Consider the following 19,247-nt stretch of genomic DNA (forward strand, 5'->3'; position numbering starts at 1 on the left):
AAATAAAACCACCACCCAGAACCAAAAACGAAGGGCAAAAAATTTCAAAGAGAAAGAGAACAAATGAAAAATTGAGGAAAAAAAAGGTAGTCCCATGAAAGAAGATTTAACAAAGAGCTCTTATAACTCAGTAAGATGAGCACCAAGGTTTAAATATGGGCAGAAAATATGAAAAGACATTTTACCAAAATGAACATTCGAATGACCAATAAATGAAAAGATGCTCATTTATGCTTTTAACTAAAGAAATGTATTTTTTTTTTAAATGTTTTATTTATTTCTAGGAGAGAGAGAGCGCGAGCAGGGGAGGGTCAGAGAGAGAGGGAGTCTCAGACTGAAACAGGCTCCAGGCTCCGAGCTGGCAGTCAGCACAGAGCCCGACGCGGGGCTCGAACCCACGAACCGCGAGATCATGACCTAAGCAAAAGTCGGACGCTTAACCGACTAAGCCACCCAGGCGCCCCTAAAGAAATGTATTTTTAAAAATGTTTTATTTATTTCTCAGAGAGAGAGAGACAGCGTGAGCAGGGGAGGGTCAGAGAGAGAGGGAGTCACAGACTCTGAAATAGGCTCCAGGCTCTGAGCTGGCAGTCAGCACAGAGCCCGACACGGGGCTAGAACCCACGGACCGCGAGATGACCTGAGCTGAAGTCAGACTCCCAACCCACTAAGCCACCCAGGCACCCCAGGAAATATATTTTTTTAAACTATTTATTTTGAGAAAACAAGCGAGCCAGGATGGGGAGGTGGGAGGAGCAGAGAGAGAGGAGAGAGAATCCCAAGAAGGCTCTGCACTGTCAGCACAGAACCCTGCATGGGGCTTGATCCCACAAACTGTGAGATAAACTGAACTGAAATCAAGAGTCGGATGCTTAACTGACTGAGCCATCCAGGCACCCCAAGAAATGTATTCTTAAGTAGACTCCATGCCCAACTTGGGGTTTGAACTCACAGCCTTGAGATTAAAAGTTGCATTCTATACTCAACTGAGCCAACCAGGTGCCCCAGGAAATGTATTTTAAAATATCATTACTGATATGATTGCCGAAGGTTAAAAAGTTTTATTTTGTGTGTTATTGTGTGACAGAACAGACATTTCTCATACTAGTGGGAGAGTAAATTATTGGAACTGCTTTGAAAGCCAATATAATGAGATCTATCAAACATTTTTTTAGAGAATTTGGATTTATGAGAGAGTTGCAAAAACAGTACAGAAGGTTCCCAGTCGCCTTAATTAATTGTTGTGTCTCTGACAGTTTGTCAGTCTTTTCCTTGTTTTTCATCATCTTGACACTTCAAAGAGTGCTGGTCAGGTGTTTCATAGAAGGTCCCTCAGTTTAAGTTCCCCTGAACTTTTCTCCTAGTGCATTGTATTAGGTGGTATATGATGTCAGTGTGGCTCAGTAATGCCATTTACCTTGATGACCTGGCTAAAGTGATGTCTGACAGGAGTCTCCACTATGTGCCCTTTGTAGTTTGCTAAATGTTTGGGAGGCAATAAGATCTATAAAATTTTTTTAATGTTTATTTATTTTTGAGAGAGCGAGAGCATGCATGTGCACAGGCAAGCAGGGGAGGGGCCCGAAAAGGGCTCTGTGATGTGGGGCTCAAACTCACAAACCATGAGATCATAACCTAAACTGAAGCCAGATGCTTAACCAAATGAGCCACCTGGGTGCCCCGAGGTTTATCAGTTTTAAATGCCTATGACCCAGCAGTACCACTTACTGAAATTTGCCTACACCTGTCTGTGATTTAGTTCATCACTTGCAAAATGAGGATGACCAGTGGCCCCCTCAGAGCTGATGGGAGGATTCAGTGAGTGCTGTATTTGAAACACTTGATCAGTGCCTTACATCCAGTAAGCTCCTTGCTGGTTCACCCTCCCTTCCCAGAGCCCCTGGAAGCCAGCTGTGTTTGGAATTCAGAATTCAGAGGATAATAAGATGTGCTTATATTATTACATGACAGCCCCAGCAGGATCTGCAGCAGCACCCCAATATCAGACACTAATCCCTCTGCAGCAAAACATGAATATTCACATGAAGGGAGAAAGATAAAGACTGTAAGTAGTTTCAGGTGAACTTCTGATCAGACCTTGATCTGAGTTCAGGTCAGGTTTTATTGCTGGTTAAGTTTTTAAAAGTCCCTTTGGGTTTTTAGAGCATTTTGGATTTCAGGATTGTGGATAGGGACGGCACACCTGGATAGGAGTTTGCAGACACAGACCTGGATGTGAAAGGGTGTTCGTGGCAGCATGCTTAGAAATAAGCCTAGAAAATCCTGAATGGTCCTCTGCAGGAGACTGGTTAAATAAGTCGTGGCACAGTAGTGCCGCATTCAGACCTTTTAAAAGAAAAGGGCACACCATCATATGCCACTAGGAAAAGTACGATAAAGGTGTATTACTAAGTGATTGACGACATTTACAGAACAGTGTGAATGATCTTGTTTGCATTTAAAAATCTGTATGTCATTGCTCGTTTATACATTACGAAACATTTAGAATGACCTCTGGAAGAGTGGCTGTGTATTAGAATTCCCCTGAGAAGATTGAAAAATACCAATACCTGGGCCCTTCTCTGAAGCCATTGAATTGGAGGGGCGACTGGGTGGCTCAGTCAGTTAAGCATCAGACTTTGGCTCAGATCATGAACTCACAGTTTGTGAGGTCGAGCCCCGCTTTGTCAATACAGAGCCTGCTTTGGATCCTCTGTCTCTCTGCCTCTTTCACTCTCCAAAATATTAAAAAAGCCTTTAAAGCCGCTGAGTTGGGAGTGGAGGAGTGGAGCCCGTGCTTGGGCCCCAGGTGGTGGTGGTGTCCTGTGAGGGTCGACAGCACCTTGAATACGAGGGGTGCTGATATCAGGTGGGAAGAGGGAGACCTTCCAATTTCATACTTTACTGTGTGTTTTTCTCCCCAGTTGCACTTGTAGTTTTATATTTATTTTTTTAAAGTTTAAAACGTGTAGAAAAAGACTGTTGTGATTGAAATCAGATATAAGGCAGTGGAAACACGTTATTGGCAGACAACGAAGAATTTTCCAGAAGTTCAGGATTGCTGAGCTTTACTCTCCTTTAATATGCACAGTGCTTGCTGATTGCAGCTGATAATCGATTTTTTACAAAGTTCTTTTCTGCTTTCATCCTGAGAGACCAGAAGCTGGTGAGGAAGGCCCCGGCAGAGGCTGAGGTCAGTTCTGAGCTTCAGCATTCTGGTGGTGCTTTATTTCGGGTGAGTTGCGAGGGTGCACATTTATCTCCATTGAGACTCCCACACTAGTAATAATTTTTCAGAAGGAAGAGGTCTCCTGGCGACACACTTCGATAGAAATACTTTAGGGCGCCAGCCGGCCCCATCAGCTCCTCTCTGTGCTTACTCACGTCAACTTAACCTGGAGGTTGAGTCCCGCGTGGTCTTTCCTTCCCCCCTTCTCCTTCCTCCCTCCTACCTCCCTTGTGGCCCACACCTGGCTTAAAAACGTCCCTATTCTCAGAAATACCGTTTATTGTGCGTGCCGCCCTCCCTCTGATAAGGTCCTGTTTTATCTGGCTCACCAAAGCTATCTGGAAAGGTCGGCTTTCCTTGTGTTTTGTGCCCAGTGCTGGTATCTAGGCGGACCTGGTCTTGGGCTGGAGCCCAGGAACAAAGCTGCTGGCTCCCTTCCTGTAAGCTGTGTCTGGGTCTCTCTGGAGAAGGGGAGTCCTGCTGTGTGTTTCTCCTGATAAGTGGAGAGAGAAGCAGGCATTCAGAGCAAGTCTGGGCCAGCGCCTCTTGCTGGCAGCGCCCTGCAGGGGTGAGGGGCGGGGTGGGGGTGGGGGTCCACCGCTGTTGGGACTTACTCGGCAGGCATCCACAGTGCCAGGCTCTTTCCTGGCTTTGCTCGACAAATGCTTTAATTGGGTGTTATTAGTAATTCTGCCCAGCGTGAAAAACCCTCTCTTATTAAGACTCCAATCAAAAAGGCCTCTTTGGAGAATAATGAGAAATGGATTTTCCCCCCTAAAGTGGCATGGAAGCATTTAATATTTGCTACTGCTGTTTACAGAGATGATTAATTCCCAGCCTGTACTGGAGAGGCAGGTACTACACTTATCCCCATTTTACGGAGAAGGAAACTGAGGTGCACAAGAAATTATTATGTGCCCGTGGTCTCGAGCCAGCAGATGATGGGTGTTCAAGATGATGCACCCTCCCATGGGCCTGTCCTGGGGAGCCTGGCCCACCAACGGGGGGGTCCGGTGGGGGACGCACACCAGTGTGGGCTGGGGGGCGGGGCGCTGTCCACGTGGTCTTCTCCTTGGATGGCTTCTCGTCTTAAAGGCAAAAACGCCTTCCCGTTGGCTGTGACAGTGGCCGTGGCCTGCTTTGGGTACAGCACTGCTGGTGTGGCGGCTTATTTGCTTGTTTTCTTTGACAGATTCTCACCCAGCCTTTGAGATGATGGGACTGGGAAACGGGCGCAGGAGCATGAAGTCGCCGCCCCTGGTGCTGGCCGCCCTGGTGGCCTGCATCATCGTCCTGGGCTTCAACTACTGGATTGCCAGCTCCCGCAGTGTGGATCTCCAGGTGTCCGCTGGTTTGTTCGCATGGGTGTCCGAATGTATTGAAAGTTGCCAAGTGGTAGGGTCTTAGGGCTTTGCCATTTACCGCCCCCCGAAGCATTATGCTCAGTGGTTTGTGCCCTCGGTACCCTGAGTTTGGGCCTCCACATATCCACACCCCCAGCCTGGGGCTGGACTCCGCCCACCAGCTGTGCCCTGGGGTGAGGGAGGACCTCTTTGTGATTTAGGATTGCTGCCCCTCTCTGCTTTTAGTCAAGCCACTGGGGCTGTTCTGGGAAGGCCACTTACTTGATTATACTGACCACAGCTTGTCAAGTTCCGCAGTCCACCCTGGGTCTCAGCAGTGTTGGGAATGTACCTGCATCATGGGTGTGAGAAATGTGTGTGTAGAGCTACCACTTGTTACTGGCAGCTTAAGGATATGAATTTTAGCTTTCCTTTTTTATTGTTGGCTATCGCAGGTCAGTCAGGTGTTAAGCAATGACAGAGACTCTTGTTGACCAGACTCTGACTCCCGTTCCTCACTAGGCCTCCATCTTGGCCTCCCCACACCCTTTCTGTCTTCAGAAAGTGGGGCCCCCACCCCGCTTAACGAAGAACCCTGCTAAGTCGTCCCTACCTCCTGATATCTGATCAGGCACCTGCTCCCTCTTCCTTGAAGTCTGAGCCCTTGGCCTCCTGTTAGCAAGAAACCCCCCTGCCCTTCATGTTTTCCTCTTAATACTTTCCAGTCACTGACCCCTCACTCTGTTGGCTCTAAACCCATAGCTGTGTTAGATGTGTTCACAGTGGAGCAGTCTCTCCCCTACTGCATAGACATGACTCCTGTTGGCAGGAGTCCTGAAGCAAGTTTTCCTTGCCATGTTAACTGGTGTGAGAATACTTGTTAACAGTGCTTTACATACATTTGTACACAAACTCTAAGTTTGGGACTTCATTTTCCCCATTTCCTGGGTGGGCAGACCGAGGCACAGAGATGTAAAGTACAAGAGCAGTTCGGATTCCAACCCAGTCTTTCCACTGCTGGTGTGGGGGCTTTCCAGTGGCAGAGCTTGGGCTCTTAGCCATGAAACCCCATCCCATCTGAGCATCCTCACTCCTGCCTACCCTTGAGGGGGGTGCTTTCATCTGATCTTCCACTGGAGCTGTTCTCTCTCAATAGATGTGGGCCTGGTGTCCAGTGTTGAGGCACTGAATTTGTCTTCAGAGGTTTTGTCTGCCAAAGAGTTAAGTGCTCTGTCAGCAAGGGAGGGAAACGGAACTAAATATTTGGGCACCTGGTAAAGCATGTGGCACTTTATGTACTTCCCTCATTCCAGCCTCCTGGAGCCCCTGGGAGGGGTGTGGTGGTACTTCCTTGGAGGTTAGTGGCCATGAGGAAGCCCAGAGGAGTGAATCCCTCTACTTAATAACACTGTTTCTCTAGAAACCCCTGTCATAGTCTTGCACGCTTCACTTCCAGTATTGTTCTTAACAGACAGAACCCCTTAAAGCCCATTTTTGGGAGGAAGTGGTTTATTCTAGGAAGAGAATTTGCAGACATTCCATGTGGGCTTTGCAGAACCTCCAGAGAAGGTGTGTGGCACCAGGCATCTGCACAGTTAGGAAGCGGGGGTGTCCGACTGGGAAGGGGACCCGGGAGGGAAGGTCCAGCAGGGCTGCCCGAGGGGCCCTGCACCACCTGCATCCCGCCGGCTCTGGGCCCTGGTGCCGGCATCAGGGAGGGAGAAGGCCCTCAGGGTCCGCGCGGGGTTCTCCCTCACAAGCCCGTGGTGTCCCTGTAGACGCGGGTCCTGGAGCTGGAGGGCAGGGTCCGCAGGGCGGCCGCCGAGAGAGGCGCGGTGGAGCTGAAGAAGAACGAGTTCCAGGGGGAGCTGGAGAAGCAGCGGGAGCAGCTGGACCGGATCCAGTCCAGCCACGACTCGCAGCTGGAGAGCGTCAACAAGATATACCAGGATGAAAAGGCAAGGCCCGTTTTGGTTCCCCCTCGCTTCTCCAGGTACCAGTTGAGACACCATCGAATTGCTCTCCATGGGAGAATGAGCGACCACGTGGGGATTTCTGTGATGATGTGGAATGGGCCTCTTGATCGTTTTGTGACATATTAACTTTTTTCTGTGCTGTACATGGTGTCTCTGCCTTATTTGTTTTAGGCGTGGAGGTTTGTGTCTCTTCATTCCCTTCCCCAGTTTTACCCACCCCCCACCCTCTATCCCTCTGGAAACCACCAGATTGTTCTCTGTCTATGAGTCTTTATTTTTAGGTTCCATAGGTAAGTGAAATCATAAAGCATATTTATCTTTCTCTTGATTTATTTCATTTGGCACAGTAGCCTCTAGGTCCACCTGTATTGTTACAAATGTCAAGATTTCATTCTTTCTTTATGAATGGGTAATATTCCATTGTATATTTGTACTACGTCGTCTCTGTGGTAATATTCCATTGTATATTTGTACCATGTCATCTCTGTGGATAATATTCCGTTGTATATTTGTACCACGTCATCTCTGTGCCTTCATCTATCCACGGACACTGGGGTTACTTTCATACCTCAGCTATTGTGAATAAATGCTACAGTGAACATAGAGTATTTTTTCAAATCAATATTTGTATTCAGGTCAATACCCAGAAGTGGAATCGCTGCATCACATGGTATTTCTGGTTTTGATTTTTTGAGGAGCCTCCATATTGCTTTCCACAGCGGCTGTGCCAGTTTATATTCCCACCAGTAGTGTGGGAAGGTTCTTCTTTGTCCACATCCTCGCCAGCACTTGTTGTTTCTTGTCTCTTTGATTTTAGCCACTGACAGGTGTGAGGGGATATCTCATTGCGGTTTTGGTTTAGAGAAATGCTCTTTTCACATACGACATTCACAAATGTGTATTTCTTCTCTGGAAATTTTTCCATTTTCAGTGTTGTAGTAAAGTGCTTCCTCGTTTTTCTTAACTTCTCTTATAGGTGGGTGGCACTATTTATGCTCCTTAAATCCCCTGGAACTGATTAGAATAGGACCTAGACATCCCTCACAGTGTGGACACAGAACCCCTTAAGGCGGATTTCGGGAAGAACGAGTTCATTCTCCAGGAATAGAGTGTGCAGAAACTCCTTATGGGCTTTACTGATGTGCAGAGAAGGTCTCGGCCCTCAGGCCTCTGGTGGGTCAGGAAGGAAGTGTGTGGTGGGAACTGGGGAGTGTTGGGCCGGAAGGGGACCCGGGAGGGACCAGAGGACTGGGCTGAGATGGGCTCCTTGTCCGACCAGGGTCAGGTGGGAGGGACTGTCCGGCCCGTTGAGTGCTTCCTCAGCACCCAGCGGGGTCTAGAAGCAGTTGTTCCTGTGTGCAGGGAGTGAGGAAAGATAAGGGGGACATTTCATCTGTCTGCCTGCATGAGCACTTCTGTGTGTACGTCTGTGTGTCATTATCTGAGTCTTGAACTCTCCTCCTTAGGAAGATTGGTCTTATACTCTGAGCCTCTGGCCTTTCTATGTTTTTATTTTTGAAGTTTTTCTTTCTGAAATGGTAGCAATGGAAGGTAGGATGGGTGTGTGTCCATGTGTGGTGTTTGGTTGTTGCTCTTAAGTGTCCTTTTTTCCTTTATTCATTTTTAATGTTTATTCATTTTTTTTTGAGAGAGGGGGAGAGAGACAGACTGAGTGAGTGGGGGAGGGGCTGAGAGAGAGGGAGACAGAATCCAAAGCAGCTCCAGGCTTTGAGCTATCGGCACAGAGCCTGATGTAGGGCTCGAACCCACAAACTGTGAGATCATGACTTGAGCTGAAGCCTGATGCTTCAATGACTGAACCAACCAGGTACCCCCCACCCCAGCACCCTTTTAATGTAAATATCTTTGTTCTCTTAACTCCGTCAGTCTACCAAGTGCTTTTGAAATTTTACTGGCCTGTGAAATCCAAAATTCTGGGAGTGATAATCTCACTGTGTTCAGTCTCCTCCAAACATCTGAGTTATTTCTGTTTGTTGCATGAAAGTGTGGGTGCATGTTTGGGTGGGGAGAAGGAAAAGAGGTCGCAGGTTAATTTCTGCTTGTGGGCATTCTGCTTGAGTGTGTGCACACACTAATTTGGCTCCAGACCTCTGTAAAATGGGCTGCAAACAACTAGGCTTCCTGTATAGGGTGGGCACACTCCTCAAAGAAGGTGCTGCATAAAACCATTTGTCACAGAGATTTCTAGATAATGCAGTCAGTGAAGCATCATCCCACAGGTGAGTCCTCAAGATAGAAATGCTGGTTCATTTCAGTCACAAACTTGGAATTGTTTGAAATATGATTGAGCTCTGGAGTTCCTGGAAAGCTCTTCCAATATAGGAAGAAATGAGAGGGAACATCTTCCGGCCGGAAACCAAGTGACTCTTTCACCTTGGTTCTTTTTTTTTTTTTCTTAAATGTTTAATAATTTTTGAGAGAGCGCAAGCAAGGGAGGGGAAGAGAGAGACAGAGACAGAGACAGAGGATCTGTACTGATAGCAGAGAGCCTGGTGCAGGGCTTGAACCCATGAACCACGAGATCATGACCTGAGCCAAAGTTGAATGCTTAACCTACTGAGCCACCCAGGTGCCCCTCACCTTAGTTCTCAATACTTCAGTTTTACGGCTTCTTTTTAAAAGGGGGCATAATGCAAGGTCTTAGCTGTCCTGCCCCACACCCAATTCAAGAATTGTTTGGGGATTCAAGGTGGGGGGAGGCTCTTGTATTTGCAATAAACAACTTAATGGTAGGGGCACCTGGGTGGCTCAGTCGGTTAAGAGTCCAACTTCAGCTCAGGTCATGATCTCACGGTTCGTGAGCTCAAGCCCCACGTCGGACTCTGTGCTGACAGCTCAGACCCTGGAGTCTGTTTCAGATCCTGTGTGTCTCTCTCTGCTCCTCCCCCACTCATGCTCTGTCTCTGTCTCAAAAATAAATAAAACAAACAAAAAAATTTTTTTAACAACTTAATGGTAGATACTGAAAATTGAGGAGTCCCAGTAAAGAGGATGAAACACGCATGTGAAAAACAGCCAGCCAGCCTCTGGGGAAGAATAAGAGTCACTTTTCATTTGAAGTTTTTAACGTTTAGAATATATGATATAAAGTTTGTTTAATTTGGGGGGCGCGAGGGCTAGCTTCTTACTTCTAGGAGGATCTGAGTTATAGCTTAGTGTGGTGGTAAAAGGCATGGGGTGTTCAGTCAGGCAGACCTGGGTTCAAATCCTGTTTTCCTTAGCTCCATGATATCAGGCAAATCACTTATGTTCTCTAGGCCTGTTTTTTCAGCTCTGGAGTGAGAATAACAACAGAATCCCCGTTATAGTGTGACTGTGAGGATTCTGTGAGATAATATTTATGAAAGGCTTAACACAATGCTTGACATGGACTAGAAGCTCAAAACCGGGTAGCTAGTGTTATTACAACTAGTCCCAGTGATCATAGTTAACAATAATAGCACAGAATTAGGGGTAGTAGTAAACCCCAGCATCAGTAGTGGTAATGCTGTTCTTTTTGGTAAGACTTTTCCCCCCAGATTGAAACCATGAAACAAAATTACCCTGCTTTTAAGAAAGGATTAAAAATATGCTGGGGTGTACATGAGAACGGAGAGTGAACAAAGCAGCTGGGCCACAGGAAGAATGCAATAAGTGACAGTCACCACACCAGTGACGAGAGCTCACATTCACAGAGTCTCTTCTTAGCCAGGCACCAGGGTAAGAATTCCACAGGGATTGTGCCCTGTATTTCTCTCAACGGCCTCATGAGATTGTCACTCAGGCTTACAGAATTCACAGCCACCCCCCAGGATGAGGCCTAGACCCTGGACCGCCCACAGGTGAGCCGCCCTTGGCTCTGTGAAGACACAGGGCCATGGGCGGGGGCCGGGGGGGGTGCGGCCCTCCAGAGCTCCCCATTACCTAAATAACATGGGGGCATGGTGGGGCTGCAGGAAACAAGTCTGGCCCGATTCCACAGTTGTTGAAATAGGTGATGGGACCCTGTATGTATCTCTTGTGCTTCAAAAGACCGTGGTATTCCTGCTAGCTCTCCTTTGGCCCTCATTCCAAATTTTCCGGCAAAAATACCTGATGCTTTCATATATGGCCAGGAAGTTCTCAGAGAAGTAGGGCTGGTCTGTCACCCCAGTGTGTTATCTCTGTTTTTTTTTTTTTTTTTAATTTTACGTTAGGAAGGTAGTACTTGTAGTTTGAATTGGAATGAGGCTCTTTCTCAGAATGATAGAGGGTCATCTGGTGGTCTAATAGATCCCCTGGTACATACAGCCGTTGACCAACTAAACTGTGGTTAGTAGCTCTGAGGAACTGAAGTTTGAATTTTATTTAGTTTTAACTACATTTAAATAGCCGAATATGGGACAACACAGGTGTGAATGATAGAGGCAGAACTCTGGTAATAAGGCTGGGTTCTGCTGCTGATTAGTAGTCCTGTTCTGTGGGAGAGCATTTGGGCCAAGGCTTGGTCTCCTTTGCTTCTCTGGTGTCTTTCCCCTCTCTCTGTTTGGTTCAGAATTGGGCCTTGTGAGGGGCACCTGGGTGGCTCAATTGGTTAAGCGTCTGACTCCAGCTCAGGTTATGATCTCATGGTTACAGGTTTGAGCCCTGTGTTGGGCTCTGTGCTGACAGCTTGGAGCCTGGAGCCTGCTTCAGATTTTGTGTATCCCCTTTTCTCTGCCCCTCCCCTGCTCACGCTCTTTCTCTCTCTCTCAAAAATAAAATAAACATTAAAAAAAAAAAAGAATTGGGCCTTGGGAGGTGAGGTCACCTTGTGATCGGGCGACTAGTTTCCCTATGAATGCGCCTGTCACTCACTAGTATCGGTTATGGAGAATTATCAGTTGAGCTTATCAAGTTGGCACTTAGGAACGAACTTGTTACGGAAGTTGTTTTCGAGAAACCAGGCCTTGCCAGGTAGCATATCACAATCACTTGGGAGCTTATGCAGGCAAATAACAGGTTCTTAAAAACACACTGGGTCAAAGTCTCTGGATGTTGGCCCTCAGAGAAAATTGAAGTTTTTCAAAAGGTGGTGCACACACTGTGCATGTGCACAGTTGTTTCTAAGTGCTTGGTCCTTGTGATGCTGGTAGCTTATCTGGAGACCGATGACGGAGATGCTGGGCATTTTGCAGTATTGAATTTTTAAAAATAAAATTGCCTTATCAGGGTTTTTATTTTTATTTCTTTGACCCTTCCTCAATGAAATGATTTTAAGTAGAGGAAATTAGGTTACGGGCATTATGACTAAGAGATACAATTGTTTTTCTTTTTTGTAAGTTTATTTATTTTGAGTGCGAGAGTGAGTGGGGGAGGGGCAGAGAGAGGGGAAGAGAGAGAGAATCCCAAGCTGGCTGTGTACTGGAGCACTGACTGAGCCCAACGCGGGGCTTGATCTCATGAGGTGTGAGATTGTGACCTGAGCCAAGATCAAGAGCCGTCTGAGCCACCCAGGCTCCCCAAGAGATACAGTTTTTTAAAAATGATTTAGCAGTGTTGTTATGATGTAATTGATGTGAATACTTTTTTTTGTAAGATATTTCTTACATCTTTAGCCACGTTTACTGGAATCCTGGAAATTTTTTAGGACGTGTGCCAAGTTGGAAACTTACTGCTCGCTACTTTCCCCCAAGGTTGCCAGCTCCCCGAGGTGGGAGTATGGCTGTGTGTGCAGGGCCTCAGTACCAAGTCTGGCTTGCTCTGACACCCCTGCCCACATCACCCAGCATGGGTGGGCCAGTGTGAAACCTCACGTGAGCCCTGGATAGCTGTGCTGTGGTGCTGTACTAAGACATAGAACAGTTTTATTTTGAAAGCAAGGAATGCAGAGAAGTCAAAAGAATAATAAGCTCATACCTATGTGCTCCTCCGCCAGAAACTATTTAAAACAAAAAATATTGCAAAGTTAAGGTCTCCTGTATTCTCCCTCTCTGTTTTTTCCCTCTTCCTGCCCAAAGATAGTCACTATTACTAACTTTTTAAAAATATTGATTCCAGTATAGTTAACATACAGTATTGTGTTAGTTTCAGGTGTAGACATTCCCCACTTCCTTACATCGCCTGGTGGTCATCATGATGAGCTCTCTGATTAGTCCCTGATCGCCTGTTTGACCCATTCACCCCACTATTAAGAATTTCAGTGGTTATAAGTTTGTTACATGTATCAGTTGGCCAGAGCATTGACTGGTCAGATTCTGTCTTGATAATTTGAATTAATCCTACTGACTTTTTTTTAATGTTTATTTATTTATTTTGAGAGTGGGGGAGAGCATGAGCAGGGGAGGGACAGAGAGAGAGAGAGAGAGAGAGAAGGAGAGAGAATCCCAAGCAGGCTCCACTTTTAGCACAGAGCCCTACGTGGGGCTCGATCTCACAAACCATGAGATCATGACCTGAACCAAAATCAAGAGTCAGACACTTAACTGAGCTACCTAGGCACCCTTCTGTACTGATTTTTTAACATTTGAACCAAAGCTTCTGATTTTTTTAAAAAAAAATTTAATGTTTATTTTTGAGAGAGAGAGAGAGAGAGAGACAGAACATGAGCTGGGGAGGAGCAGAGAGAGGGAGACACAGATCCAAAGCAGGTTACAGACTTTGAGCTGTCAGCACAGAGCCTGATGCGGGGCTCAAACTTACAGACCGAAAGATCATGACCTGAGCCGAAGTTGGATGCTCAAACCAGCTGAGCCACCCACGTGCCCTGATTTTTTTTGATGGTAAACACTTCACATGAGACTTCAGCTGTTCCTTGAAGATGGACCTGTTTTCATTTCCCTTCTTTTCTGCTTCCCAGTCTGTTGCAGAAATAGGTATAGTTAAGATGATTTGACTACATGAATGCAGTTATGCGTGTTAACGTTTCCTTCTATAACTTCTGGTATAGTTGCTTCATGAGTTGTCAATATGAGAAAGGGATATTCAGGTTTTGAAACAAACAAAAACATGATTGTGTAAGTCAGCCTTAACAAAAATGTCTTTTAAATTATCAAGGGATTCCTTGGTGGCTCAGTCAGTTGAGTGTCTGACTCTTGAGTTTGGCTTAGGTCAGGGTCTCAAAGTTCATGGGATTGAGCTCTGTGTCGGGCTGTGCAATGACAGTGCGGAGCGTGCTTGGGATTCTCTCTCGCCTTCTCTCTCTCTGCCCGTCCTCCTCATGTGCGCATGCGCGCTCTCTCAAAATAAATAAATAAACTTTAAATGACAGAAATACTGTTATTCTGACAGTTTTGAAAATAAAAAAAAATCCCCTGTACTTCCATCACTCAGAGATAACCACTGAGAAACCTCCCTGCAACACTCTTTTTAAAACATGCAGGTTTACATCTAAACTTTAAAAAATCATTGTTGTATTCAAGTTTTTGTAAATGTAAGTATGCTATGAAAATAAGCAGGGGTGGGGGTTGAAATGAGAAACACATTTGAGCATGTTTGGTTTTTGCACATCATTAAAAACCCAGAAACTCTTGGCTTATTATACCTTATGTACTTAGCGGCTGTGGGGTGACCACTTCCAAATGAGAATATTCTTCCTAAATGTTTGCTGAAGGGAATTTTGTAGACTCCCTTCATATCTAATTGGTATAGGCGATTGTATTTTGAATATGAAGATATCCATGTCATTCAGGTAAATGGGATTATGTAGACTTGTGTTGTTCTGGTAACCTATTGTTGCATCAGAAATCACCGCAAAACAGATTTAAAACCTTGGTGGCATTTATTTTGCTTGTTTGGGAGGGCTCTGTAGAAAATTGTCTCTGTTACGCATTTCTCTGTGTGGGTGTCTGAAGAATCGCCTGAAGGTTCCCTCCCTCCTATGTCTGGTGTTCAGTGACACAAGACCTCGGTGGGGTCAAGACCATAGCGCTTACTTTTCCCACATGGCTGTGAGGCTTCCTTGAAGCAAGGGGCCTGGGTTCCCAGGGTGCCATCCTGACAGGGAGGGAGGGCTTGGGCCAGAGGAGGTTGTCACCTTTTGTATTCGTTTCCGGGGGCTGCTGCATAGCAAGTTCACCCAAGCCGATTCCTTTCCTGGTTCCAGAAGCTGGGAGCTCCACTCAAGGTGTTAGCAGGGCTGTGATCCCTCCTTACCCGTTTCTGGCCCCTGCTGTGTGCTGGCCCCAGTCTCTGCCTCCTTCCTTACCTGGCCATCTTCCCTCTGGTCTCTCTAACTTTGCTTCTTGAGTCCTGCTAAACTCGGGGAACCATCCTTATGACTTCATTTTACCTTGATTATATCGGCATAGACCCTGTTTCTAAATGTTATTCTCAGATTCTGGGTAAACATGAATTTTGGGGGTACACTGTCCAACCCACTATAGCAGCCTTGTATTGGTTGCTTCAGAAGTCAGCAGGGTCACTGCCTTGGCATTCCCAGGAGCATGTCACTAAGGCTAGCCCAAATTGAAAAGGGTGGGAGCCTTCACTCCTCTCTTGCACTGTGGGAACAGTATCAAGGCCTTGGGGTCACGTTTTTCCGCCACCACGTGTTTGGTGAAATACTTTTGTTTTTTATGGGTGAATATATTTTTATATATCAAACAGCTTGTTTTTTTTTAAACATTTATTTATTTATTTTGAGAGAGAGAGGGAGAGGGAGAATCCCAAGCAGGCTTTTTGCTGTCAGTGTAGAGCCTGCTGCATGCCATGAACTCATGAACTGTGAGATTGACCTGAGCTGAAATCAAGAGTTGATGCTTAACCAGCTGAGCCACCTAAGCGCCCTTCAAACAGGTTATGTGTTTTTGTTTTAATGTTTATTTACTTTTTGAGAGAGATATAGAGAGAGAGACAGAGTGTGAGTGGGGGAGGGGCAGAGAGAGACGGAGATAGAGAATCCAAAGCAGGCTCCAGGCTTCAAGCTGTCAGCACAGAGCTCCATGTGGGGCTCAGACACACGAACCTTGAGATCGTGATCTGAGCCGAAGTCGGACACTTAACCGACTGAGCCACCCAGGTTCCCCTCACACAGGTTATTTAAAAAGTCTAAGTAGAAACAGATCCTCAGATGTTAGTTTTTGCCAAAAGCTAATGGACATTCACTTACAAAGATCTGCTTCTCTCCTAAAGATGGCACAGAGTAGTTTAGCCCAGTCTTTTATTTTGTTGTCAGAAGGCTGATTGATGTCTTCCGGTCTGAGGACCTACCAGGATCTCCGGTGCCCTACCCCCACCCCAGCTAGTTGCTGCCCCACAGCCATGAGGTGGCCCTAAAGGCACATGAGGGGCAGATTACACTTACTCTCCAAACTGCTTGGAGGAGTCTCACAGAACCCGAATTACTCAGTGGCATTGGGCCAGGGGAAGTGGAGCTTCCTGCTAGTGAGTCAGAAATAGTGTCCTTTTCCATAGTTGTGTTTGTGACATCCTTGCTGCACTTGTTCTTGCAGCCATTTTGACTTTTTACTTATTTGTCAAAATATGCAAATTAACACTGCTGCATCAGGAAGAACATCAGCTGAATAATACTTCACTTGTAGTGGAAGTAGGTTCCTGCATCATTCCTGAGGGGAAACAGCTGACCTGGAAAACAGCAAGAGTGCTAAGTGAGGTCCTGAGGAGGGGATGCGGGCAACCTATTAACTGTCGCGTGTCCAGAAAGAGAAAAGCTTACAGAGGTGGCTGGGAAGCTGCAGGGACAGCTCGCCTCACCTTTGTCACCCACCTGTGTGACTCATGCATGCACTGAGGTGGCCTCAGTGAGCTTCCTCGGTGAGCTTTCAGTCCTCTCTTGCACAGTAAAGCGGTCAGGGGAAGGCTCTAGAAAGTGTTATTTGAGAGTGTGTGTGGTCTGAAAATACGCTGCCTTTCAGAGGGCTTTGCTATTGTAAGGGATCGGTTAGTAGGAGTTTCTGTGATCTGTGGGGCAGTGAAAGCCGGGTGGGCCACAGTGGTTTGGCTTGTGGGTTCCTGTGCAGTTTTTGAACTTGGGGCTGGGGCCATTCCTCTCCACTGTAACTGAGTTTGTTTCTAAAAGTGACTTTCTAAAGAGGAAGTGACTAACGTTAAGAAGTCTGGTCATTTGTCCTGCTTCCGGGTTTTCAGAGTGCTTTCACACACAGGCGCACCCTTCATTGCTGGAGGTGCCCATCCTTAGCTCTGAGCCACAGGTGTGGACCGGACCCGGAGAGGTCATGCGCTGGCTCCCAGACCTGCAGAGTGGCCTGTGGGGCTGGGCTCTGGTTTCTGGGGCTTTCCATCACCTGGGCTTCACCCTGCTAAACTTTCTTAGAGCATTCAATGTTCCAGTTTTTTCTCTCTGGGGTGGCTTTTCTTGTGCCCCTGAGAGCATGGTGATTTTCTTTCAGAGGGATAGTTTTCTTGGGGGACCAGAGTGGACTTGGACAGATAAAAATAGTTTCTTTGATTTTTATACCCTTTCGTCGCTGTGATTGATGGAAGAATCAAGTGTTCTAGAACAGCTTTCCTGTTTCCCATGTCAGCCTTCTGTCTGTCCATTCAGTATTTACTCTGCCAGGCGCTGGGCATGTGCCCACTGGTGGAGTAGGCTGTGTATGTTGTCTGCCCATTGAGTGAAGGGAACAGATGAGTAAGTGGGTCTGTCAGGGCCCAGTTGCAGACAGAGAAACCATTCTAACTATTTTAAGCAGAGAGAGTTTAGTGCAGGGAAGTAGGTGCCTACAGAAGAGAGGGAACGGTCTGGAGGAGCATCTCATCCTGGGGGGGCCTCTTGGATGGCTGGATCGTGGCAGCCTTAGCTCAGAGCCGGGGGCACCCCGCTTCTTGCTCCGTTCTGTACCTACAGCCCGCTAACTGCGCAGCATTTCAGTGTCAAGTGAATGCTTCCCATTGGAATCTAAATCCCATGGGGAATGAGTCTGGGAGATGTACTTTCGTGTTAGAGCCTTTGCTATTCAGGAAGGCACAGTACAAGTTAGTTGTGTGCCGCAGACACGGAGAAGCCAGTCTGCCACGTCCTCTGGACAGGCAGGGCAGGATGACCCTGTTCTGTACTGCATGAGCCGGGGAAGAGTCCCCTCCTGTCTTCACCTGGAGTGCCTGTGTCTCTCCCAGGGTGTGGGGAGGTGGGAGCAGCCCCTGGTGGCTGACCATGGGGGTGGGCAGCGTTGGGCAGATAGAGCAGAGACACCCCTTTAAGAGGGATCTTTTAACCACTCAAGAGCTTGGACTTGAGTTTGAGGATGGGAGCCATCACATGGGTTGAGCCGTTGGTAGAACAAAGCAGCCGGCTCTCTGGGGGTTTGAAAGGCAGGCCTGGGGCCTGGGGGGCCCGCTTGGACCAGGGAGCAGGGCAGGGAGGAGGCAGAATGGAGGTGAGCAGCAGGGAGAGGCGTCCACAGGCCCTGAGACAGTTGGGCTGTGGAAAGGCCTGTGCAGCAGCAGCAGGAACACTGGGAAAGGGAGTCCATCGGAATTCTGTCTCCCTGGAAAAAGGGTCTGTTCGGACTGTAAATTCTCTGGTTTGCTGGCTAGATGCAGCCTTCAGACAGCTTCATAATTAAACTCGAGTAATTTATCTCCCACGCTAGAAAAGTATGTGTTAGGAGAAACCACAGAATATGTGACCCTCCCACGGACTCCCTTTTCTGCACTGTCCCTGGATTGCAGGGGCGTCCCCTCCCTCCTGCCCCCGAGGGAAGGGACCTGGGATTGATTCCAGCAGAAGGCACAGTGCGGACTTACCAGGGAGGGGGACGGCGGTGAGCAGGTGCGTTTTCAGTGCATCGCTCTCCTGTGTCTGCGGAGGTGCCGGCTCCGGACTTGGCTTCTTCCCAGAAGGAGCATCTCCATCCTCCTTATGGTGCCAGGTGTTGGGGGGTGGCTGGCTTTTGTCTGGCTGGAGACGCAGCATCTCTAGACCCTATGTTCGCCTCTGAACTTCTTGACGCTGCACTGCAGGACATGCATTTGCTATGAAATACATACAGGACACCTGACCTACCTGTCTCTTCATGGATTTTCTCTTTGGCCTGACAAGTGGGGCTCTGGGATTATTTGTGCTTAGGAACAGCGTGTGGGTTCTGTGACCCCAATTACATCCTTTTTTTCCTTTCTCTCTAGTCCCCCAGTATCTGTTTGCACCTCTTTGCAAAAAGTCCGAATTTGCAAAGTCATGGCCTTATCCACAGGTGAGGGTGGAGAAGTTGTGCAGATTCCCATTTGGGAACAAAAGGACCAATGCCCACAGGAGGGGCTTGGCCCATGGCTTCTGCAGCCCCTCATGCCAGCCCCGCAGGGCCAGTGGCGGGGTTTCTGTGGCTGATTGAAGAACATCGCTGGTGCCGTCTGTTCTGCCACGGGTGTTTGTCTTCCTCTGAACACAGAGATGGAGATCTTCAGTCCCTACCCCCACCCCCACCCCCGTGTGGGGTGCTCTCCTACCCAGGCCTGGCTTCCCAGCTGCTGTTGGGATGGGAAAGTGGGATGAGCTGAGGCGTAGGTATGAGGGGCAAGATGAATGGGAGCTGCTCCAGGGGGAAGGGACCCAGAGGGCAGCAGGCAGTTGCTGACAAATCCAGGGTTTGTGGACTTAGCCTTAGTCAATTGCTGGAGAAGCATCAAGGAACCTTTGGACTTCCTGGGACAAGTCCTGTTCAGGCCCTCCTGGGAGTTCTTTTTGACCCTGACTACTGCAGTCCCTGTGTGGGTTTGACCTAAAAGGCAGTTGTGACAGATGCTGGGGGGGGGGGGGGGGGG

The 19,247-nt window shown here is 47.6% G+C and overlaps 1 protein-coding gene across 5 annotated transcripts in view; it reads left to right on the forward strand.

Annotated features, from left to right (window-relative positions):
• Positions 1–19,247, forward strand: part of GOLM1 (golgi membrane protein 1) — a 57,664-nt gene that overhangs the window by 7,855 nt on the left and 30,562 nt on the right. For 2 of the 5 annotated variants that reach the window (XM_039219802.1, XM_039219803.1), the window contains exons 2-4: positions 3,154–3,235; positions 4,422–4,570; positions 6,351–6,530. In XM_039219802.1, the coding sequence (XP_039075733.1) occupies positions 4,442–4,570; positions 6,351–6,530 (309 nt within the window). In that variant the 5' untranslated portion in view covers positions 3,154–3,235; positions 4,422–4,441. Of the gene's footprint in view, positions 1–3,129; positions 3,236–4,421; positions 4,571–6,350; positions 6,531–19,247 lie in introns of those variants that run through there. The other 3 variants (XM_039219801.1, XM_039219805.1, XM_039219804.1) reach the window with 2 other exon arrangements.

The sequence above is a fragment of the Hyaena hyaena genome, unplaced genomic scaffold (genome assembly GCF_003009895.1).
Source record: "Hyaena hyaena isolate Hyena2069 unplaced genomic scaffold, ASM300989v1 scaffold_841, whole genome shotgun sequence".
In the NCBI taxonomy this organism is placed as follows: domain Eukaryota; kingdom Metazoa; phylum Chordata; class Mammalia; order Carnivora; family Hyaenidae; genus Hyaena; species Hyaena hyaena.